We start from the raw sequence: 24,473 nt of genomic DNA on the forward strand, positions 1-24,473 counted from the left end.
TCCGCGTTTTGCGACCATCGGTGATTTTGGAGTTCTGTGGATCTTTGGGGATTCTAGGTTTGCACTTGCAAGAAGGGTAATGGAAGGAGCGGATACAGGCGAGTCGGTATCATTCCGGAATTCCTTCTCGCAAGTTCGTCGGCAACAACATTGCCGAGAGATCCATTGTGTCCTTTTATCTACTGTAGGGTAACCCTGTTTGCGTTCAGTGGATTGTGAGACTCCAGTGTTAGTTCGTCACTGTATTTTTCTAGCGCCATCAGCACTGTCGGATACGAATTTAATACTTCGGTTAGAGCGACACATGCACATTGAAAAATCGTGCTGCTGTATGTGCCTAAGTGTATGTTTTTGTTGATATCAAATTGCGTACATTGCATTGCCCCACGAAAAAACACCAGATAAAAGATGATTTGAAACTGACTCGGATACATTTAGTCGTCAAAAAAATATGAGAAAAAGTTAATAATAACAGAAATATAATAAGAAAGCTGCAAAACAAAACTGCCGTTTATCGGTCTATATATAATATACTCTATGTTCTAGTTCTACAAGAGGAATTAGACTTTAGAGCCGTATTATAGAACATCAAACTTAATATAGTTTTAAAATTATTAAATAATTATGAGATTGTGACTCGAGTTTTGAGATACGGGCTTATTAGATTTTGATATTATTGTTTTGTTTTATTATCAAATTAATCTAACTGTTACAAGTAAATGTGTAAATTACTTAAAATTTTCAATAATGGAAGAAGTGGATTCGATTATTATACACTTTCTACGTCAGTTAAATGTGTAAGTAAAATTGTAACAATACACCGCCTATTTATAATTTAAGATTTTTTTACCAGTGTTTATATAATGTATATTTATAATCTTTTTAGTAATATCAATGAGGATGTAAAAAATTTATGTGATATACCAGTGGAAACTATAATAGAAGCTGCGGCGCAGTGCATATCAAATATAAATCCCAATCTTAAAGTGCCAATAAAATTACCAACTGGTGTTTCGCAGAGAATAGGAGTGGCTACACAAATTGCAACCTCTTGCAAGGTAAAAGAGAGACATCTACGTGTAATTACAAGTGTTCACATTCCATCTCCGCTGTTATGCTTACCATACTTTTTATTTTCTAGGAATTGGGCTACAAAAATGATGTTGGCTATCAAACATTCCTATACTACAATGAGACTGAACTCCGACAAGTATTTATGTTCTTAATTGAAAAGTTACCCAGTGAAGATAAAAAACCTAATGTGAAAGTTGTCCCTTCTAATAAGAAACAAGAGCTCTTGCAACAAATTAGTTTAAAAATAGCTGAAGATCTTAACACTATGTGGATTCCGCCTTGCTGTAAAAACCCTATAAAAATGTCATTTGGTGACTACATTTATCGAAAAGGTATACTAATTAGTAAGTCCTTGAGTAGCATATAATCTTAATATGTGCTATATTAATAAAGACATTATAATATATATATTAGTCGGAAACAGCAATATATTATAAAAAATAAATCAATGGCATTAAAACCTTTTTAGGTCTGGGCCTCAGATTTCTGTATATTTTTCATGGTCATTTGTTAATCTAATAGGCACGTAGGAGATCAGCCTTCTGTGCCTGATGTAAGCCATCAACTTTTTGGGTCTAAATCAAGCCAGTTTCCTCACTATGTTTTCCTTCACCGTTTGAGTGAATGTTAAATTTCCAAATATAAACAAAGTCCATTGGCACAGCTGGGGATCAAACCTACAACCTCAGGGATGAGAGTCGCATGCTGAAGCCACTTGACCAACACTGCCCATTTTACCCAATAATCATCACAATTATTAAAACAAAAAGAAACAATCCACTCACCTATTTTATTCAAGTTTAGTTATTTTTTATAAAAGTGAACCTTACATTTTTACAACTTTTTAAATACTAGAATATTTTTTTACTTTTCATGTAAATAGAAAAAGGAATTCACAAAAAGCCGGATGACAACATTCTTATTGAAAAATTAAAATGCTTGCAAAACATAAAAATTGAGAATGCACCTATAATTGACCATACAAATCTGGATAGAAATTTAAATAATGAAATTCAAACAAAGAAAAAAATTAAAGAAAGCCTTAAAGAATTGAAGGAGACAACAATTCAATTGAAACAAAAATTGGATATGCTTACCAGTGAAAGAAATGTAATGGAGGTTGAATTTTCTCAGGTAACAACTTTGTGACAAATACCCTGTCTTGCTCACGAACCTCCCACAAAAGCTGTGTCTGTTTCAATATTATTGATTACCAGAAGCAATGAAATCAAACATATGATTTGCTCTATAAAAATTTGCGAATTTTACACACAATTTAATTGCACATATTTTTTTTATACAATTTGTAATGAACACAGAGCAGGAGCATAGCATATTTAGTATAATATATTTATTAATAATCTAATTATTTTAGGCTCAGAAAAGCTGTGAACGTGTAGAATCAGACTTGCGGAACATAGAGAATGTGCTAAAGAGTGTTGGTATTACTGACATTCACTCGGAAAATTCGGTTGATAATCTTTTGCAAGTTGTTCATAAAAATATAAATAAGATGCATTGTAAGGTGGAGGACTTAACTTCCAAAAATCTGTCTTTGAAAGTTGATATAGAGAAGTTAAAAACTGAAAAAGACTGTTCACAACTGGTAAGATAGATATAAACATAATTGACCTAAATTAATTAATTATGAAACTTAAGTAGTTTACTTTAATTATACTGCTACTACTGGCTAAAAGCCTGAAACCCAAATTGCATAGATTGCAGGCAATATAAAAACTATATTGCTGAAAGGAAATTTCATTGATATCTGTGTGTATTTACTAATCAATAAAAATATTAGCATTTTATAAGATTCAAAGTATTTTTATATATTTCAGTCGGAGAGAAATAATTGTAAAAAACATCTTATGGATTTAAAAGAAAAAGCTAAAGGTGTTAAAGATGAATGTGAGAAAAAAGAAGAGTTAAGAATCCAATTAAAGGCAAAATATGAAAAAATGAAGGGGGGTAATAAAAGGTGACTCTCAATTATTTTTCTATTTCATAATGTATTCTAGTTTCCGAAGTTTAGTTAAAATATCTGGACATAAGGATGATCCAAAAAAAATCTATTGCTACTTTTATATTGTTTAATTTCTCACTATTTATGTAAAAAATTACAGATATATTTATACCAAAAGAATTTTAGAAATAATTGGTAATGTGGACAAACAAAATATGGAAATAAAAAAGGTATTAGAAGATACAAGACATTTACAAAAAGAAATAAACAGTCTCGAGGGTCAACTGGGAAGGTGTTTCTCCATTGCAGATGAGACTCTTTTTAAGGTGAATTATTTACTTTAAATGTTTCACCCTGGTAAATTCTGTAATTTTCAAAAATAGGTGAAATATGTGTTTCACCTATGTTTTCTATAGCCAATTGTGATAAGGCATGTTTTCAAAATTAAAACCAATATGAACTCCCAAATTTACAAAATCTTTTAATCTAATTCAAATTCAAAGTATTAACTCAGTTTTGCCTATTTATTCCAAGTAAAAATAGTAGAAACTATGTAGTTGGATACTGATATATTATGTTGTGATGTTCTAGGATGCTAAAAAGGATGATCAAGCAAAGAAGGCCTACAAACTACTAGCATTATTGCATTCTGAATGCAATACAATTGTATCACTTGTTAATGAAACTGGAACTCTTGCAAGGGACATTGTAGATTTAGAAGATAATATAAAAACAGAAAAATCAAAGCGAACTGAAAATATACTTCAAAAAATTCAAGTAGATTTAGCTAATTTACAAAAAGAATCAAATTAAAAATGAATAAAATATGTATTTAAGACATAACAACTGCTTGGAATGTAGAATATAGATATAAAAAAATTATAAAAACTAATTAATTGCTTACATACATTAAAGAAACTGTCCTAAAGTCATCAACAGTTTCTGAATGGATTGTTTCTATTTTTATTTCTGTGATGAGCCGATAAGAGTAAGCCCCACATTAAAGTATCTCAAGCTTGTGCTCGATACTCAATGGACATTTAAGGATCACTTACCCCGAAGCTCGCTACCATGGGGCTATGGCATTCTGATTAATGCTAAATCTTGGGGTGAGTCTGGGGTGTCGCCGGTTATTTCCAGGTGTGTGGAGGTACTCTACGGATGCCCCATTTGGGCCTACTGTCCCCATTCGCTCAAAACATGGCGATTCTGAGACAGTCGCAACGGCCAATGACCATAACGGTGGAATGGGCGTACTGCACCGTCTTTTGCGAGGCGGCATGTTTTATTGCAGGAACCTGGCCCTTGGCACCTCGAAGCGGCTGCCTTAGCTATAAACATAAACAGTCCGAGACGGGAAGCCCAAGTGACCGTGCTTCAGAAATAGATGTTGACTTTTAAAAGTTGCCCCAGCATGGGGCCTATATATATATAATATAATTGATTTATAGGCGAAATGTATAAATTTTTAAACAGATAAATATAAAAAAAACAATGTTTTCTAACTGTATATTTTATTTAGTTTCTATTGATAATTTAATTTACCTTCTCTTAGGTACGATTTCAGGAGGAATATAATCTTCATCAGATTTGTCTAGAGTTTTTCTTTTTATTTGGCTTTTATCTTCCATTTGTTCTTTTTCTTCAATTTGAAGGTCTATTTTTTCTTCATTTTCAAAGAACCACAATTTTTGCTCTTCCTTTTGTAATATGTTTTGTTTTTCTTCTATAGCCTGCACACGTTTTATTCTATCCAAACGTGTTATTTGCTCCTGCAGTTTTTGTTCTCGCATAACTTCCCAATCTTTGAACATCTGAAATAAAAAAAATGAAGAGGTTAAAAATAGAAATATGTATTTGGTAAATGATTTCAAAATATATTATTAATATATTTAATTAAAAAAAAAACAAGATTAATCAAAATGCTATGGTGTTACATTTTTTATATTACCTTTTCTTGAATGGATATATCTTTACTTTGAGATTTATTAATTGCATTTTCTACTAAGTTTTTAATTGATTCTTCAATGCTTCCCTCTGCCATTTTAACATTACTTAGCATGTTAATGCATTTTTCAACACATTCTTTTGACTCTTCTGATGCCACCGTTTTCAATAAATCAATCACTTCTTTGTGTACTTTAAATGAAGTATTTTGACTTAATTTATTAACAATAGTAGGCAGTTGATCATATTTTTTATAGAAAAGCCAGCCGAGAATTTGTAAATTGTTACTGACATTATCAGAAAAACATTTAGATATGCAAGCTAATGTCTTTCCAGATAGCAACTTTATATCCTTAATGTCGAAGTGATCATCAAAATATGGATTGCGAAGGAACTTAACTCTTATTTTAACCTCTTCAACCTTTTTATTTTTTTCTACTTCTTTTGGCAGCTCTTGATTATCTGGTGTGTGTTCAGTAATAAATTTGTAACAAGCATACTGACACAAAGAACAAGTTATCTCATTGGTATAGTCTTCCTGCAGCATTATAAGAGCTGCAACATTGGTAGCCATCTCATAGTCTTGAGATTTGATCAATTTATCCAATAAGAGATTTGCAGTATAATAGTCAAGAAATATCCCATAATTTAGAGGATGTTTCAAAATATCTACAAGTTCTTGTATATTGCCAAATTCCATGAAATTTCTGACTGTAGCATGATGCGTAGATTCCAATGTATTTCCTGTTTCACTTGATAATCTTAGTTTATGCAAAAGATCTTTCAGCTCTTCAAGATACACGCCGTCCCTTACGGCATTAGCGAAAATGTCAACATCAATAGCGCTAATTGTGCCTTTTGATGAATAATTCTGATCTAAACTCGTATAAAAATCTCCAAGATTAACTTTCGTTAATACGGTAGAATTTACTTGAGAGTTCCAAGCATTCGCACATTTGTATTCATTGGTTAGAAATGTATTTTTTGGTATATTAATAAGGGGAATTTTGATTAAAAATTTATTTCTTAAGGATCTGAACATCTTTTAGTTTTAATTTGTAAAAAGGTACATGCGTTAATAACAAAATTTATAGTAAAACGAAGTAATTATTTAGCATATACTTAATTAATATGCGTAAATGCAATTTTAATTTTACAAAAACACTAAAAGACACTTGTTAAACCTAATAACAAAATATCACCGTTGTACTTGCCAATAGTTTATAATCTATATAGTCTATAGACTTAGTAGAAGTAGACTATAATTTGTGACAGCCGCATGCCTAGACGCATAGACTAGCAAGACTACCATTATATATTAAAGAGACCAGAACTTCCAGATGTACTGCAATTACAGTAGATTTACTGTATTTTAGACTTTTCTACTGAAATGAATCATGAGGTAATTATTTTAGAATAACTTACAATAATATGTATTTACAAATAAATTAATACAGCAGTTTCTTTTTCTTTTAAAATTTAAACAACTTTTACTAAAATTCTTAATATTGTTTTAAGAAAATACTATATTTTTTAGCACACAACACTGTAATTTTACTTTTGAAATATGGAAGCACTGAATAAGACTATCCTATTCTTACAACATTGCCAACAAGCCCTATATAAAATGTGCTCCAATAAAACAAAAGTAGAAAAGCGCGGGAAACGTTGGTCGTGGTAGATATATAGTATATATAGTAGATAATAGATTCTCTAAACTGGACGAGTTCAGTGTAGATACAGATGTGGATCAACAGAGTGACCGAAAAAGAATGCATCTAGGAAAAATTTGCAAACACTGCAACAAAAGGAAACGAAGATTCGATCCGAAGTGTCGGAACAAACAAAATGACTCCGATTGTTCGTGCCAAATACCGGTAATTGAAATTCCCTCAATATATACTGAGATTAGGAACGCTCATGCTCTAGATAATTTTCAGAACAAAGTTGTTTCTGCAGATTCTATAACTGTTAATGTTACCCAACAGCACCCAATACCTCCTAATCAGATGGTTCTCATTCTCCAAAAAATCCTACAGGCCGAACGTTTTATGAGGCCTATGACATAGGGCCATTTGTAGTTCATGCGCAAAAAGTTTCTTCAGATACGAGCGTCGCTTTCCTGCAATTCCCCCCGTTCAATTTGGCTATTTTCTCCAAAAAAATTATTTTATAAATATTATTAATGGTAGCATCAAAAGGATAGGCAGAAACCGAATTTCCATATCATTCTCAGACCACAAATGTGCAAATGAATTCATTAATAACCCTTGCCTGACAAAAAATAACTACAAAGCTTTTATTCCCTCATTTAATGTGACCCGAATGGGCCTGGTGCTAGGTGTTCCCGCGGAATGGTTGCCTGAAGAAATATTAGACAATACATCTCTGCCTATAGGCAGCAGAGGAATTATAAAAATTAGACGTCTAAATTATAAAGTGCGTAACAGCAGCCCTCCTAAGTGGAAACCATCACAGACTATTGTCTTAACTTTTGATGGTTAAACCCTTCCTAACCATGTATTTGTCTGCTACAATGCTCTGCCCGTGGAACTTTACTTTTACCCTACCATTCAGTGCTATTCTTGTTGCCAATTTGGTCATACTAAATCTAATTGTAACTCTCGGCCCCGTTGTTACAAGTATGGCCAAGGCCATACAGGGGACACGTGCAACATACAAGATGATGCCGCGTCTTGCTGTCTGTGTTCTGGTCTACACTTTGCAACAAACAGGAAGTGTCTAGAATACGAACGGCAGACTAAAATTAAATTATATATGGCTCAAAGATGTGTATCTTACGCAGAAGTAAATAAAGTGCATGATCCTGTTTCAAAATCTTTTGCTGATGTAGTTAGGTTTTCAAACATGCAAAATACTCCTAATTCTCCTGTGCCACCTGTATCGCCTTCCTCTCCCTCGATTCCGTCGTACAGTAGATCTTATAAGAAAACAATATTTGCTAAACCAACATCCCCCAAACCAAAACGATTGGGGTATAACAAAACAGAACACTTCAATTTGATAAAGGACTACGATGCTCCAGCTTCTTCTAACAGGGTCGCTTTAATAAACAGTAACCTTAACAATAATGAAACTATGTTCTCAATCTCTGATGTAATCCAACTTTTGACTGAAATAAAAACCATTTCTAACTCTGACAACAATGTAACCGAACAACGCCGCCCAACTATTACTTCCTTAGCTCAATTAAAATCCTTTTATGCGTCATGAACGCGAACAAATAATCCAGTGGAATTGCAGAAGCGCCATCTGCAATAAAAATGATTTAATCCATTTGCATAATAAATTTGAACCATTTGTCTCAACTCTGTCTGAAACATGGCTTCGCCCGGAACTGATATTTCGGATTCCAGGTTGTTATTCTCCGACAGGACAGACCTGACGGCTATGGCGGTGTTGCCTTAGTCATCAAAACTAAGCTCCCTTATTCCTTATTTCCACTCCCCTCATTCGGTGATGACTTGTCAGTCATTGCTGCTATTGTAAATAAAATTTGTATAGTGTCTATTTATTTTTCTCGTCCCAATGTAAATATTTTTTCTTATCTCAATCAACTGTTCTCCATCCTTCCAAAACCATTCTTAGTCCTAGGTGATTTTAATTGCCAACATCAATCCTGGGAAAGCACTTCTTCCAACTATTATGGAGATCAATTATTAAATTCTCATTATATCTGCATTTTAAACACTGGGCTGCCAACTCGTGTTACTGGTCCAAGTGAAGGTGCAAGTGCGCCTGATCTATCTTTATGTTCACCTGATTTAGCTTCAACATTGGACTGGCACCCTCTTACATCTTCGTATGGTAGTGACCACTTTCCACTTGTAATTACTTTTCCTTCACAAAAACCTATCAAAACCACTCGTTCTCCTCGTTTCAAATACAGATTGAATAACGCTGATTGGGAATTATTCAACCAAAGAGTAGAGCAGAAAACTAGTACTTATTCTGAAGAAGGAAGCCAGATCTCCGCCGAAATTCTTTTTCAGGTTTTGATTGAAACTGCAGATGAATCTTTTTGCACCAAAACTAAGTTCCGACCGCAAGTTCCCTCGCCTCCCTGGTGGGGGGCGTGAAGTGAAAATTACTGTGAAGAGATGTCAGAAGAAAATTTCGAGTTATATTTAGAATCTGCTCGTAGTGCTAAAAAATTGTTTAAGAAAAAGAAATACGATGGTTGGCAATCATTTTGTGCCTCCATTAGTCCAGACGTCAGCCCATCAGAGGTCTGGCGTAATATTCGTAGATTTAGATCTGTCTATAATAATTCTCCCTCTTCTAAATTATCGCTTACCCTAGCTGATTAGTTCATGGATCATCTTGCTCCCCCTTCTGTACCCGAAAAGGGATTTCCTCCATTATCTATTTCTGATGACCTAACTGGATTAAAAGCTCCTTTTTCTTTGACCGAACTAAAAGGTGTACTTAATAACGTAAAAGATTCTACTCCAGGAGAAGATGGGATTCCATATTCTTTTTTAAAAAACCTTTCGGACCGTGTGCTGATGCTGTACTTAAATATTATAAATTCTATTATGGTTTCTGTGTGCATTCACAAGTCTTGGATCAGTCAATCTATTATCCCTATTTTAAAAGTCAATAAACCAGCCGATGATCCTTCTTCTTACAGACCTATTGTCCTTTCCTCTGTTTTAATGAAAACTGCAGAACACCTAGTAAAATTCCGTTTGGAATGGTTTTTAGAGAGTAAAAATCTATTAGCAACGTCCCAATTCTGTTTTAGGAAAGGTAGAAGTACAATGGATAGCTTAGCAATATTCACTACGGACATAAGATAAGCTTTTTCAAACAACGAATCAGTAATGGCTACTTTCTTAGACATAAGCTCAGATTATGACAATGTTCTTATGTCGGTTCTTAGGGAAAAAATTCTTTGCTTAAATGTGCCACCAATTCTATGAAATTTTATTATCAATATGCTCAGTGAAAGATACATTAATTTATTTATTGAAGATGTTAAGCTATCTCGGACTGTATGGAAAGGATTACCACAGGGTTCTGTACTCAGTCCTTTGCTTTAGAATCATCATTGCAGGAATCAGCTAACGTACTAAAATATGCAGACGATCTCCTTATATACAAATCGGGCAAATTGATTGAAAAAAATTGCCAAGCTCTAACATCTTCCCTCTCATTTTTAAAGTTATGGTTAAATTCGAATAGTTTAGACTTATCTGTATCCAAGAGTAGGGTTGTGTTGTTTTCTAGAATGCGTAGGCCTCCCCCGGTGCAGGTAAAGTTCAATAATGTTTTGATGCCCTCGACTAATAACGTAAAATTCTTGGGAGTAGTTCTAGATTCCAAGCTTACCGGTGTATCCCACTGTGAATCTGCGAGATGTGAACGTAATTTGAATATTCTTAGATGCTTATCGGGCATGTGGTGGGGAGCGCATTCACACTCCTTAAAACTGATTTACATCGCCATAATCAGAAGTGTAATGGATTACGGTACTTTACTATTGGAACCAGGCAATGCTTCTGCTTTAAAAAAATTAGATAGCATTCAGGCAAAAGCAATGAGAATAGTCCTAGGAGCTATGAAGTCAAGTCCAATCAACTGTATGAGAGCCGAATTTGTAGAGCCTCCATTAATCTTACGACGGCAATTCCTGTCTGATAAATTCATATTTCGTTGTGTCCAATTCAGTAACCATATTCTAACACCTAAACTGACTTACCTAACATCTATAATTCCCACTTTTAGTTATTGGAAAAACAAACGCCTACCGTGTTTGATTGAAAGTTACAGAAGATTTACTTCTCTTGAGGCTCCTACTCACCAAGCTACTTCTAATCCGTTGTTTAAATATAGTTACGATTCCCTTGTAATCTCTCCTGATATACATACTAGCACCGGTCTTGTGAAAATTGAGCAAAACCAAAAGTTAACATTTAACTATATTGTTGACACCAACTGGCCACGATGGCATCGAATATTTACAGATGCATCTAAGCGTTCCAAAGAAGGCTGTGTAGGTGTTGGTGTACTGCACTCTGATTACAATATTGTTCAAAAAACTAAACTCCCTCCTGAAACCTCCGTGTTCACTGGCGAATGTATTGGCCAAGTTAAGGCCATAGAATACATCCTTCTAGTAAAACTTCAAAAAACTGTAATTTTTACAGATTCACTGAGTTCTTTAAATGCCCTAGCCCTGTTCCCGTTTGGCTCACATTATCAATTCCCTGTCATTTCTGAAATTAGAAACCTGCTATTGAAATGTTTAAAAGAAAACTATTCCGTACGTATCGTTTGCGTGGGTTCCTGGTCACAGTAGAATATCTGGAAATGAGAAAGCCGATCGTATAGCCAATGAGGCGGTGGAGAGTGGAGATGTGGATATTTTTAGAAATTATGCGCATGACTTGATGGCTCTTTTCGGGATTTATCTCAGGAATTCGTGGACTGAATCCTGGGCCCAAGATAGTCTAAAAGGTCGCCATTATCGTGCCATTCAACCTTCTATACCCTTCTATGGCCCTGGTTTTGGAGTCTGAGTTCGGCAAAAGAGTTACAACAATATTGTCTCGTATGCGACTGGGACACGTCTGCACCCCAGCTCATCTTGCTACGCTAAATATTATAGACAGCCCTACGTGCGAATGCGGATATGAAGAAGCTGATTTGAACCACATCATGTTTGTTTGTTCTCGACGCGACCGGTCGGCTCTTCCCGAAGATCTAATTTCCCTTCCAATTCTTTTTTCTTCATCCATATCCTGTTTACTTGCAACATTAGACCCACATGTATATAAACTGTTAGCAGCTTTTATTTTAAGTAATGATAAAAAAAATTTAGACAATATGAAAGTAAATTTATGTAAATATCTTGTCTTACACTCCTTTTTTATGTAGCTCTATAAGAATTGATCTTTTATTTTTTAGATTTAATTTCCATTCTGAAAGTCCTTTTCCTTTGATAGTTATATATTTTTTTTACCCGTTTCCCTGATTTAACCCTGGGCCACAATGCACAAACCGTGCGGGCCATTAAAAAAAATGTGCTCCAAGTCTATGCAGAAAAAAATCTTAAGTCATAAGACAAAATAACTTTCGCACGGGTGTGACCTTAGGTAGTCCGCCAAAGGAATTTGTATGACTATGGCGATAGCTCACGTTCTGTCACGAGTCCATATATTGGTATTGATTGGTTTGGGGTAAGTGGGTCAAGCCCGTCGAAATTAGTAGTAGCCGGATAGTATAGTTACGCCACTGTTGAGATATAAACTTTATCAACTTGAGCAATAAACTTTATTAACTTGAGATATAAACTTTATTAAATTGAGATATAAACTTTATCAACTTGAGCAATAAACTTTATTAACTTGAGCAATAGACTTTATTAAATTGAGATATATCCTTTATCAAGTGGCGAAAAAATAGGGTGGTAGGGCTGGTAAAATTCTACGGGCCCCCTGCCCAAGAGGCCGCGAGCTCAAAAAATTGTTATTTTTATTTCATTGTAAATGTATGCAGGTTTACTCACGTTTCCTTCACCGAAAAGCTAGGGAATGGATGATAAATGCATTGAGATATTTATGTTTTATGGATGAATGCAATATGCATTGGACTAGCTTGGGGACTACAAACCATTCCCACTCGCCTAAGAGAGGAGTGATTATTGTGGTATTAGTGGGACATATACAACGTGTAATTGAGTACGCTGAAAATCTCGAAGTTTATTAAAATGACGACCGCATGACGATTTTTACTGATAGGGAACGCCACTGGAACTAGACCAACTCCAACACAATCATCAACAGAGATTTTAGAGGCATCGGTAAAAAAATTATCCCAACCATCCCAATTTTGTTCTTCAACGCTACACATGAAACGAATATTTGTCTCCGGAATATCTTGCTTATTGACGCCTATATCATATCTTATATCCGGATCGAGAATTTAAGAATTAAATTGTGTCATAACTATGGGTAATGATGGAAATCGATCAATGCGGCTGTGAATTGTTCAAAATTTACGAAAGCTTATTATTAGACATGGTAATGATTTGTATGAATAATATTGTTCAATTCATGCAGTTTTCCATGTAGAGGATGGTTAGAACAAGAATTGATCACTTAGAAATTGCCTTCTTAATTTAATAATGTTATATAAAAGTGGGCTAAGTACCGAACCTTGGGGAAGGCCTTTAAAAACTGTACGCTTAAACTCAGTACTATTACCATCTTTCTGAACGATTAATGATATGTAGGTATCTACAAGATAGTAAATTGATGATAAAATGTATTAATAGCGTAGGAACCTGTAGCTCTAATAATTTGCGTTGTAGAATAGAAATGTTCACACTATCATAGGCGGCGGAGATCCAAAAAGGCATCTACAACATCTTCATCACGCGAAAATGCTAAACGAATATCTGTGGTTAATATAGCTAAATTGTCCATTGTAGATTTTGACTTACGAAAACTGTTGGCTATTAAATTATAGTTTTCTATAAACCATTCCAAACGATTATTCACAAGATGTTCAGCAGTTAAAACAGAAGACAGCGCAATAGGCCTATATGCAACGTCATTGGTAGGTTTGTAAGGTTTTTTATTCGCTATAACTTCTTGAGACTTCCATGTTTCAGGAATCTTACCTGTGACCATAACAGAGTATATTAAATTCAAAAAATACATTAGCCCACCATCACCAAGATGAGATAAAAATTAATACATAATACCATCCTGACCAGGATATGAATCTTTAACATGTGAAAGCACACCTTTCACGTCATGTAATGAAAAAGGAGAGTTTAAAGAGAAAGGGTCAACTGTCAAAGACGATTGCAAAGGAATGTAGATCGATCAGCAGCTGATGGAGGAGCTAATCTGTCGAAAAAGGCATTTGTTAAAAAAAGGGGGAAGTGAAGACGATGATAAAGGTTCTTTGAAAGCAGATCGAAAACGTTAAATACTGCTCCAATCTTCTGAAGGGCACGTAGGAGATAAAGTACAAAAAAAATCCAGCCTTCCAGCTTTTTATCTCTGAGGAATTTATGTGTGGTACTAATAAATTTATTGAGAATATCTCGTAAGTTCATTGGACATGTCCAAAGTCAAAGTCAAAAATCATTTATTCATATAGGTAACACAATGTACACTTATGAACATCAATAAAAAAGAAATATACATTAACTGCTTCTAATTTTACAATTACTACCAGTTCTCAAATCAAGGACGTAGAACGGAAGAGAAGAACTGGGAACATACTCTCCGCCACTCTTTTGAATCGCCAAGTTTTTTTTCTGTATTACACAACGTTGGTAAGGAGCTGCAACCATCACACCATGTTCCACATGACATCAACAGGAGGCATGGTGAAATCGGAGCACGCACTTACATTCTCGTGGGAACAACACGCAAATACATAGTCAAAAATAACTAACATCACCGCATACACGAATTCAAGTACGATCAGTAACCACAAGTAGCACCCGTTCACGAGTATGATGCATGGCCAGCCATCGGCCCCCTCGCCATATTTTAGGGAGAGAGACAACCCGACGCATTGACGCCTGTCTCTCCTCCTCCGCCTGTCCTCTGCATAGACTCTCTCATCTTCCTTTCTTCTATTTACAGCAACCATACATTCTCTATCCCACCATGATGGAGAAGGAATCTTATTAGATGGATTTTGTTTGATAGAAAAAATCTGATCGACAGATTCTTTTAAACATGTAGCCAAAGCTCTAGAAGAATTGGTCTCACTACCACTAATTAATTTGAGCAAATCTTTTATTTTAGATTTGATACAGATTTTAAATGAAGCCAATCAGCATTATTTAATGTTATGTTATCATTATGTTTCACACGAGGTTGTCGTTTTTGATAAGGAGAGCGTTAGAGGATGTGATAATCGGGAAATGATCACTGCCAAAAGTAGATGATGAAGTGTACCAAGAATGAGATGAAGCTAGATCTGGAGTTCAAATTGATAATTCAACTGCGCTAAGCTTTTCATTGGGCTTTGTATGTCTGGTTGGTGAGCCAGAATTAAGTAAACACAAATTATGTAAATCTAATATTTCAACTAAACATACACCATTGGAGTCGGTAGTATCACAACCAAACATTTGGTGATGAGAGTTAAAGATACCTAATAGAAGGAATGGACGACTCAGTGAAGAGAGTAAATTATTAACGCTATTGAGAATAATAAAAGTGTAACGAGCAAGATAAACAGAAACTATAGAAATATCACATAACATTAATTGGTTTTACTTTTTCTTTAATAGAGGCAATGTGGGACGGTTTCAGTAAGTTTGAGTTTATTAAAGTAGTTAATAATGTTCATATCATTTGTAAGAGATCAAATTTTTTCTTCCTCTTTATTTTTGCCAACCAAAGCACTGCCATTTTTAGGCTATGGATCTAGTCTATTAATATGTTATAATGAGCAACACAATCATAACCATTTCGAGGTTTAGGAGGAGAGCAAGGTTTTAAGAATACTGTCTTTTATATGAGGGATTAGTAGAATTATTACGAGATGCAGACTTCGCTGCAGAAGAATATGAGGGTTTTGGTAATTCCGGAATTGTTGAACTTAAAGCTATGTCTTTTACCGGCTTCAGCATAAGACATGCAGCTCTGAGCTATTTTAACTTTGTTATCTGTCTGACACACAAACTCAGGACATGACATATCAATCGCTGAATGGGACCCTTCCTCTTCACACATTACACAATACAGAGGATCTTCATCTGACCTGTCACATGACACGCCTGCATGTTGACCTCCTCAGTTATAACATATTGTAGTCTTAGAACGACATTGAACGACTTTGGTATGACCATAACGGCAGCATTTCGGCATTCGTCATAGGAAAATATATTTCAACTCAGAGCATTATAGCACATGAAAATCATTACTGGTAAAACTTGCCCATCAAATGTTATAACAACTGATTCAGAGAGTTTCCAAGAAATCAACTCTTTAATTTTCACTTGCGGTTCAAACATCTTATTTTAAGTATTGTCGCAGCTTATAGGTACGGATACATTTTGTTGAACTTCCTCTACATTCCAATCTACAGAGACCCCACAAACTAGCCCCATTCTTGTTACGCTGAAAGTGGGAATGAAGGCGTTTACCTTTTTCGTCTCCGTCTCCGACACTATCGATATATTATATGTGTATTGATATTACACCTGGAAAAAACAATGAAAAGGTTATTACCAAACACATGTTTTTGTCAAATTTACTTGAAAAGTATTGAAAATATTACCAGTGATGGAAGCAATGTCTTTAAAGTACTGGTTCTGGGATGTTATTCAATCTCTGTGTGAGCATACCAATAGTTCTCACTATTGCATCAACTCCTTCTACATCTTCCAGATTTCCCGCGAAAGAAACGAAATATTCTATCAAATAAAACAAAGTTTAGGCTACTTTACCTGTTGACTATTCGGCAAAAATATATTAGAAATAAAAATTAGTAATTGCATGAAGTATCAAGACAATATATCATACTAACCTAAGAAATTCAACACCACACGTAAACAAACTTGTTTTTGGTAGAATTCAGCTTCTTATTCTTCTTGTTTTCCTTGGAATTTGGATATCATGCAGAACAACAGTAATAGTTAATAGTTTTACTCATATTTAAACACGTAAATGAATAAATAAGAACAAAATAATCCAAAACGAAGGTTTGACAACAGCCATATTGAGAAATTGACAATGACATTCTGTGTTGCCATCCGAAAGTTTCAAATAATTCAATTATCTTCTTTCATTAGCCAGTTTATGTACATATTTTGTTTTTAACTAGCTTATCCCTTTGTTTTCTTTTGATGTCCTTGTTTATTTTTTCTCGCGTTTTACATTCTACCCAACCTTTTACTTGCAACTGGCATAAAGTTAAAACTATTGCCATAATATTTTTGAAAAAAAAATTGGTCACTAAGTGTCATTATTCAAAATTAATCGAGAAATAAGACAATATTCTCAATGGGATTTAATGTCAATCTCTAATGTAGTTTGTATTCTGTAACATTTTAATAATCAAACTGAGTTCGTCGACATTTTTGATGTCCTATTTTTTAAATTCGCCTTCTTAATAATTCTCCATTTCAGGATATTGTAAACGACATTCAAACATGCACGGACCCAATTATTGCATCTAAATGTTAACCTTTCAGTGAAATAGAAAATCTTATACATTGCTTGTAGAAAAGGATAAAAATGAGCGATTTATATTTCGCAGTGGTGTGTTCTTCAAACATGAACAGAAGCATGGAAGCCCATGCTTTTCTTGTAAAGAAAGGATTTAAAGTAAAATCGTTTGGAACTGGGGAGAAAGTGAAACTTCCTGGTACTTCGGCTGATCGACCTAATTGTTACGAATTTGGAGTTCCATATGATGATATCTACAAAGATTTAATGGAGAAAGATAAATCATATTACACACAAAATGGACTTTTGCATATGCTTGACCGAAATCGACGAATTAAACCAAGCCCAGAGCGCTTTCAAGCATCAAATGAAATTTTTGATGTAATCATAACATGCGAGGAAAGAGTTTATGACCAAGTCATTGAATGGTTTGTTTCCAGAAAATCTATTTGTAACCAGCCTGTCCATATAGTAAATATTGATATTCAAGATAATCATGAAGAAGCAACAATAGGTGCCTTTCTTATTAGTGATATGGTTACTAAAATGTCCCAAAGTGATGATTTAGACAATGATATTGACGAGCTGTTGCATGATTTCGAAGCAAAATGCAATAGACCTATATTAAATAGCATAATGTTTTATTAACTATATTGTACTTGCTGGTGCTGTCTGTTCACAAAGTATGTAATAATACAAACATATTTACAACATGTTCTGTAAATAGTTTAATATTTATTTCATTAGTTAATTCAGAACAGGGTTGTTTTAAAATTTTCGTTTTTTACTTAAAATTTGTGTAAAAATGATTTTATTATGACTTTAATATTTCCTAAAATTAAAGAATGTGATACAAAAATACAAGTGAATTCCTGTAAGTAATTCAAGGACATTTTCTATGTCTTCCCAATATTTTACATTTTCATATGCAACGTCAAGAAAAATGTAATAAAACCATATTATGCAATTTCTGTTGTTTTCTTTTAACATTATAATAGTTTAATCTTATTGCCAAGTGAAAATTCTGTACTCAGAAGACACATTTACACAGATTACATGATATATTGCTACTACTTTTTATCTATGTTCGAGTCAACAGTACTTAATTCATCAGTGCAAATAGTCTTCCTAGTCTGTGAAATTGTCAAGAATATAGTACTCAGTATTCTCAAAAAGCAATGTGATTCTGTATGTATTTATAGTAAAAATATATGAAAATATTTATTTCTTTGCGCTATTTTAGATAACATTAAATATGAACCAGTTATTAAAAAACATATATTTATCCAGTGTTCGTATTAATACGACGCAAAACCTGCACACTACTGCTCCTATAACAGCATGGACTAAATCAGACGTGCCTAAATCATTTTTAAAATACAATAAGAAAATATATCCCCCACAGGATCCTTCAGAGGAACCACGACCGGCAGTGAGTATATTATGGTAATTTTGTATCGATTTAATGTGTATATATATACAATATTTTTTATAAATGTAAATATATGTAGTTTCTAACTGGGCATGTCTGCCCATTCATTTATTAACAAAAATCTGTGTGTAATATGAAGTGTGTTGATTCTAAGTTAATTTTCGTTTTCAGTATGTGTGTCACCAAAAAACTAATTTTAAATACAGTCCAGAGAAGCTATGGTATATAGCAAGCTTCGTCAGAGGTATGACAGTAGATGAGGCTATTAAACAACTGAGTTTTGTTAACAAAAAGGGGGCAGGTTTAGTCAAAGAAGCCATACTGGAAGCACAGGAACTAGCTGTAACAAAACATAATGTAGAATTTCGTAGTAATTTATGGATTGGTAAGAAAATTTAATAGCTCATTTTGAATTGTGTATTGAAGTTTTTTAATTCATAACAAACTAAACATTTATTTAAATATTTTAGCGGAATCATTCTCTGGAAAAGGAGTTGTTATCAAAGGTATAAGAAGACATGCTAGAGGGAGAATGGGTGAAGTTCGTTATCAATATTCTCATTATTTTGTACGCCTAGAAGAAGGCAAACCTCCTATTGATTACTACAAAAGAAATCCATTGACACCCCAAGAACAACTTGATAAATGGTTGGATCAAATGAGGAAGCGAAAAATAACTAATTCATTTTAAATTATAAAATAGTAATAACTATAGACTAAAGTAGATAAGAACAATGGTAACCATATTTTATTTGTAAACATTAAATTAATATACTTACAAAAAATAGGTTATGTTTCAATGAAAATAAAACCATTCTTTAATATAAAGAGTATATTTCATTCTTAGTGTGTAGTCATTTATGATAAAAATTGTATAAAATATAATGTATCAGCTAGCAATAATGTTTTTAATAGTTGTGATAAAAAAATTATCTTAATACTAAATTTGTAAAATATAATAAGTACGTACTGGTAAAGACAATTATCTATGAAACTATACACTTAGTGGGTTCCGAGGTTCTTTCTTTTTGGGAACATAGCCATATAAAAATATAGAACTAATGACAATCAAAGCACCTATAGCAAATTGTATGGTTAGATGAAAATTAAGTAAAAACATAGAAGCAATACATGAAATAATAATTGCTACTGAAGTGGCAAATCCTTTTAATATATTATCTGCATATTTTACTACAACAGCTACAATCAAACCTCCAGCTGCTTGAAGTATTATTAGATACCACACAAAACCATCAAATCCCTTTAGTAACTCCGAAATGGCCCCTTTACTATCAATAAGATATGTTATAATGCCTATTGGTACTGACAATAAACTTAACTGGACATTTCTCATCCAGACCTGAAAAAGAAGTTACTAACTTAAACACAATACATAATGTTTAAATCACGAATGTTGTCCGCACCTACTATCGTGGCAACACATTGGTTATTATTTGTATAACACGTTTCTTTCCTATTGCTTGTTTTTCTTATGTGTTGCCTTATTGGTGTGGCTATTAATTAATAATATTAATAAATTAGAGTGTTTACTGATAAATCTTAGACATGGGTTGCAACAGTAACTGCATTAAAAAACCAGCAGAATAAAATAAATAAGATTATGTTTTATCAGTATTTTGACAAGATTTACTAATTGTTATAAACAACTATTTTGTTTATAACTGCTCAAATTTTTTATTAAATTTTACTGAAAAAAAAATAATTCCATCATGGTATTAGAACCATACATTTTAAGGCATAGTTCAATGTAATAAAATATATTCTTTATATACATTTTTTTGAGTATAAAAGTCTATCCCAATTGTTTCAGTCAAATTGTATATAGATTGTTTGGTATACTTACAGATATATCAGATTCTTTTAAAACTTTCTCAAAATATATTCCTGCAAAACCAGAAATAAAACAAGCTGCCAAAACTGCTGAAAAACCCAGAACCTTAGACTGAGATTCACTAGTTTTATTCTTCTCCTCTGTAGATGTTAACTGCACCAAGGCAACACCAATAACAAGTAATCCTAATGCTCCCCATTGCCACCGTTTTAATCTCTTTTTTAAAACTAACACGGCAAAGAAAGCAGTTGTAAGTAGTTTCAATTGATAGGTAACCTAAAATGAAACAAATAATTCAAGTCTTGTCTATTTATAAAAATTGTTAAATAAAACACATTTTTTACACAATTGCTGCATACTGCGGGTTTACTCATTACAAATGATATGCAGTTTACCTGATTTGTTGCGGCATCCAAATTAGAAGCGGAAACATACAATAAATTATTTTGAATAACATACAGAAATGATGGCACACCAACTCGTAAAGTATCTTTAATGTTCAATATCACAGTACTGTATAAAATTTGGGATCCTTTCCTAATACCACCAGATTCATTCATTACCAAAACTATACATATTGCAAGTTTTAGAATTTCTGTCATTAGAACAGCTGAAAAGAGGACCAAAATATTGAATTATTTATTACTGTATCATATTAATTGTTTATTTAGTAACTAATAGTGTGATTTACCATATATTTTTTTGTGTTAAAATCCAATTTTTATTATATTGTTTTCCATGAAACAATGAAAAATGTATTACCAAAGTAAATGCAAAACTTTTATATCAAAATGTTTAATGTTATTAATCTTAATCCTTAAGACAAACTGTGAAAATTAACACTCAAAATAAGAGTTGTGACTTTCAGCCAAGTACAAAATCAATTAAAACAACTTCTTTCACACCATTTCATTAAGTTTTATATATAATATGTTTACCTGCCGCAGCTGAAAATAATACACCATTCCTTGTTCGTGCATATCTCATGCTCAACCCTAATGCTGAATTTTGTACTGTAAGTATTCCCAGACTAACATACTTAATGTATCCTGAAATGGCCACCATTATAGAAACATTGAAATATAATAGGAAATAGATTACCTTATCATATTAATTACTAATCTTTAACATAAAAAAGCCATAAAATTAAAATGATAATATCTACATACACTGATAAGGTTATAAGAATGTTAAATCATACCAAATTTTGCTTGTTTATTTTGGGAATATATTTTTTCTTTTTTACTTTCACTATCCATTTCTTCTGTATTAAGTTGTGTTTCTTGTGTTATGTTTTCAGCCTCCAATTCAATGTCTTCTGGTTCTTGATTTTGCAGTTTGGTTTCATTTGCAGAATTCATGGAGGGTTTTGAATAATAGCTAAAACAACCAAAATATAATACAAGTTTAACTAGGATTTTATCGCATTTTTAAACTTATAATAAATTTCTAAGCGTGTCTATATATCTAACATCATAAATCTAGTTAGATTTCATTGATAATTGAGATATCTAAATATTTATTAGAGCCGTACTTTAGTTGTTTTTTAGTTGGTCATATTTAGTAACTTAATTTGTTAATGTACATTGTACTCGTGTATTTGAATTTATATTTAAATACGAAATTGTTGACGTGCACAATAATTAGGAATTCTCCACAGATCATAGACTCACGACAGACGACAGATAACAAGAATATTGAGAATATTGTGCATATAAGGATAAATAAAAAATGTTATTAGTACATGCATACCCATAATTTGAGCTAGGGAGCTGGCGAGCATTTTAGTATATGATTTACTTGTGTTTTAAATTAAAGTTCGGTTCATTACGACAATATTTTCTTAATGAATGAAGGTCAAACGCTCCTGCCTTTTTAACAGAGATTTAAATCGGTAAAAAACGATCCATACTAAATCATTTGCTCGTGTCTACCTTTGGGGTCAGTGGTCAATACCATTTAGATAACGAAGAAAATCTATAAGGCTGATGCTCCTTAATAGTAGTGTAACTAATGTATGTAGAAATTCGCAAACTTAATTTGTATGAGGTGACAGTTCGTGTCGACTTTCTATATACACTATGGTCTCTGCATTATCATAGGAGGTAGATATGTCAAAATATAAAAAAAATGCTCTACTAAATGATTTGCTCGTAGCTGTAATTGGGTCCATTCGATGTATTAGAACTCCCTTAATACAAAAAAATGGCAGACATTTTACTCACTGACTTTAACCATTTTATTTATTTATTATGGCAATACTTTTAAGACTTTTAAGACCATTTCAATTCGTTAAAGTCCGCGAATCTAAGGAAATGTATTATGGGTATTTAATGCGATTATTCGTAGGACGACTATTTCTTTTGTTTTGAAAATTTTATTGACCTGCGAACATAATATGAATAGACCGACCGAATCGGTTCAGATCGAAAAAAATATATAAATGACATTAAAAAAATTCAAATCGGTTGCTCAATTCAAAAAGGAATATCCTAAATGTTCCCATATTATAGCTATTAAAAACGTCTGCCACATGAGCAGATATAGATACACATCATATAGATATTTTGCTTGCTATCATAAAGTTGAAGTATAGTTCTATGACAGCTCGCTCAATGTCTACCTGTTGCTACCTGTTAAAAGCAAAAAAAACTAGAACTACTTTAGCTTAGACATAAAATATTTTTTGGCTATCAACTAGCATGGTGTAAGACCATATTTTGAGTATAATTTATTTAAAGCCGATTCTAGGTCTAGGCTATTTCTAATTTTAGATGAATAATAAAAATGGCTCAATTCGTATATCAGATTTTAAAAGATTAATTATAACAATGCAACAATATTATAGTTTTTAAATGTTGGGTTCAGAACAGCAAAAAACATTGAATATATTTTCATATGCTACAACATACAATTAAGGTTAACATGAGTCACAATTACTATTTACAGGACAAAGTAATGAAATTAAATTTCTTTATAGGATACATACATACTTAATTTGATTCATTAAAAGTGATTTAAAATAATACTCAATCAAGATTTTTTATAATTTATTAACTTATACTACTGCTAAGACATTTGAACATTAAACTTAAACATCATTTTCAAAATCAGCTGGGTTCTTCCTCGAAAGTCTGTGGTGTTCCCTCTCTGCCCAATCGTAAACTAAGTATCCAATAATGAATGCTGAAAAGGAATTATAGCCTTTTTAATGGAAATAAAGTAGCACCAATACTTTGTTTTACTATGAATATGAATAAGACCATAATGTTAAGGACTTTTCCACATATATTATCCAATACAAATTTGTATGGAAGGTATACAGTTTAAATATGGGTCATGTACAATCTTAATCACATGAAGTCACTATGTAATACAATTTAGGTAGTTGTTATAATTAATTGCTACATTGAGTGTATAGGTGCAAAAATTACCATAAGATATTATGACATAATATTTATGAAATACAGAACAATTTACGATGTCTATTAAAAAAACAATGTTATGACTAAATTTAAAGTTCTTGCAGGAATATGTATTAGTTGTAAGAATATTTAAAAGACAAGACTGGAAAACTTTAATTATTTAAAAAATGTTTTCACTCTGGTTTATGAAATTAAATTAACAATTACCCACTTTAAATACACATTTAAAGATATAAAAAAACAAGTATACTTACGGGGCGCTACTCTGAAAACACTTTCACGGAATCTGCGAAAGAGATTCGGCAGGCCATTTGATATAGCTCCAGCATAAGCTCTTTGCTCGTATGGGGATAGCCGATAAGTTATCAAACCTCGTATTTTTGCAAGTTCTCCAAAATGTTTACCCATTTTTAAGAACTCAAAAGGATAATATAGATATTTCACAAAAGTTCACGAGATTATGTAATTTTAATTCAGAATGGATGGACTGGTTTTAGAGGTTTTGACTTATGTTTGCACTTTGAAGTTTGAAGTTAGACGGATGTATCAACTGACAATTTGTGCTGTAGTCAATTATCATTATTGTCAATTTTATAATACAAGATACACT

The 24,473-nt window shown here is 32.9% G+C and overlaps 6 protein-coding genes and 1 long non-coding RNA gene across 7 annotated transcripts; 3 read left to right on the plus strand and 4 right to left on the minus strand.

Moving 5' to 3' along the window:
• Positions 1 to 18: 18 nt before the first annotated feature.
• Positions 19 to 4,425, plus strand: LOC123715591 (coiled-coil domain-containing protein 22). Its single transcript, XM_045670743.1, has 8 exons — positions 19 to 797; positions 887 to 1,058; positions 1,142 to 1,406; positions 1,958 to 2,208; positions 2,450 to 2,680; positions 2,913 to 3,052; positions 3,198 to 3,363; positions 3,629 to 4,425. Exons 1-8 carry the CDS (start codon positions 748 to 750, stop codon positions 3,848 to 3,850), a joined length of 1,497 nt encoding a protein of 498 aa, XP_045526699.1. The 5' UTR covers positions 19 to 747; the 3' UTR covers positions 3,851 to 4,425.
• Positions 4,426 to 4,534: 109 nt separating this feature from the next.
• On the minus strand, positions 4,535 to 9,043 carry LOC123714977 (28S ribosomal protein S27, mitochondrial). Its single transcript, XM_045669698.1, has 2 exons — positions 4,989 to 9,043; positions 4,535 to 4,851 (listed from the first exon to the last, which is right to left on the minus strand). Exons 1-2 carry the CDS (start codon positions 6,024 to 6,026, stop codon positions 4,579 to 4,581), a joined length of 1,311 nt encoding a protein of 436 aa, XP_045525654.1. The 5' UTR covers positions 6,027 to 9,043; the 3' UTR covers positions 4,535 to 4,578.
• Positions 9,044 to 14,435: 5,392 nt separating this feature from the next.
• Positions 14,436 to 16,704, minus strand: LOC123714978. Its single transcript, XR_006754382.1, has 3 exons — positions 16,514 to 16,704; positions 16,265 to 16,400; positions 14,436 to 16,187 (listed from the first exon to the last, which is right to left on the minus strand). It is a non-coding gene; the product is annotated as an uncharacterized LOC123714978 (long non-coding RNA).
• Positions 16,705 to 17,017: 313 nt separating this feature from the next.
• LOC123715152 (RNA polymerase II subunit A C-terminal domain phosphatase SSU72) lies at positions 17,018 to 18,100 on the plus strand. Its single transcript, XM_045670016.1, has one exon. The coding sequence runs from the start codon at positions 17,224 to 17,226 to the stop codon at positions 17,800 to 17,802; it is 579 nt and encodes a 192-aa protein (XP_045525972.1). The 5' UTR covers positions 17,018 to 17,223; the 3' UTR covers positions 17,803 to 18,100.
• A 214-nt stretch (positions 18,101 to 18,314) lies between these two features.
• LOC123715558 (39S ribosomal protein L22, mitochondrial) lies at positions 18,315 to 19,393 on the plus strand. The gene is made up of 3 exons (XM_045670674.1): positions 18,315 to 18,586; positions 18,758 to 18,971; positions 19,057 to 19,393. Exons 1-3 carry the CDS (start codon positions 18,410 to 18,412, stop codon positions 19,275 to 19,277), a joined length of 612 nt encoding a protein of 203 aa, XP_045526630.1. The 5' UTR covers positions 18,315 to 18,409; the 3' UTR covers positions 19,278 to 19,393.
• A 16-nt stretch (positions 19,394 to 19,409) lies between these two features.
• Positions 19,410 to 22,109, minus strand: LOC123715557 (UDP-N-acetylglucosamine transporter). Its single transcript, XM_045670673.1, has 6 exons — positions 21,973 to 22,109; positions 21,640 to 21,818; positions 21,377 to 21,487; positions 20,834 to 21,048; positions 20,451 to 20,714; positions 19,410 to 19,946 (listed from the first exon to the last, which is right to left on the minus strand). Exons 2-6 carry the CDS (start codon positions 21,797 to 21,799, stop codon positions 19,581 to 19,583), a joined length of 1,116 nt encoding a protein of 371 aa, XP_045526629.1. The 5' UTR covers positions 21,800 to 21,818; positions 21,973 to 22,109; the 3' UTR covers positions 19,410 to 19,580.
• Positions 22,110 to 23,475: 1,366 nt separating this feature from the next.
• Positions 23,476 to 24,391, minus strand: LOC123715267 (cytochrome b-c1 complex subunit 8-like). Its single transcript, XM_045670217.1, has 2 exons — positions 24,118 to 24,391; positions 23,476 to 23,624 (listed from the first exon to the last, which is right to left on the minus strand). The coding sequence occupies exons 1-2, from the start codon at positions 24,269 to 24,271 to the stop codon at positions 23,530 to 23,532; spliced, it is 249 nt and encodes an 82-aa protein (XP_045526173.1). The 5' UTR covers positions 24,272 to 24,391; the 3' UTR covers positions 23,476 to 23,529.
• Positions 24,392 to 24,473: the final 82 nt, after the last annotated feature.

This window comes from Pieris brassicae, chromosome 10 (genome assembly GCF_905147105.1).
Source record: "Pieris brassicae chromosome 10, ilPieBrab1.1, whole genome shotgun sequence".
NCBI classification, from domain to species: domain Eukaryota; kingdom Metazoa; phylum Arthropoda; class Insecta; order Lepidoptera; family Pieridae; genus Pieris; species Pieris brassicae.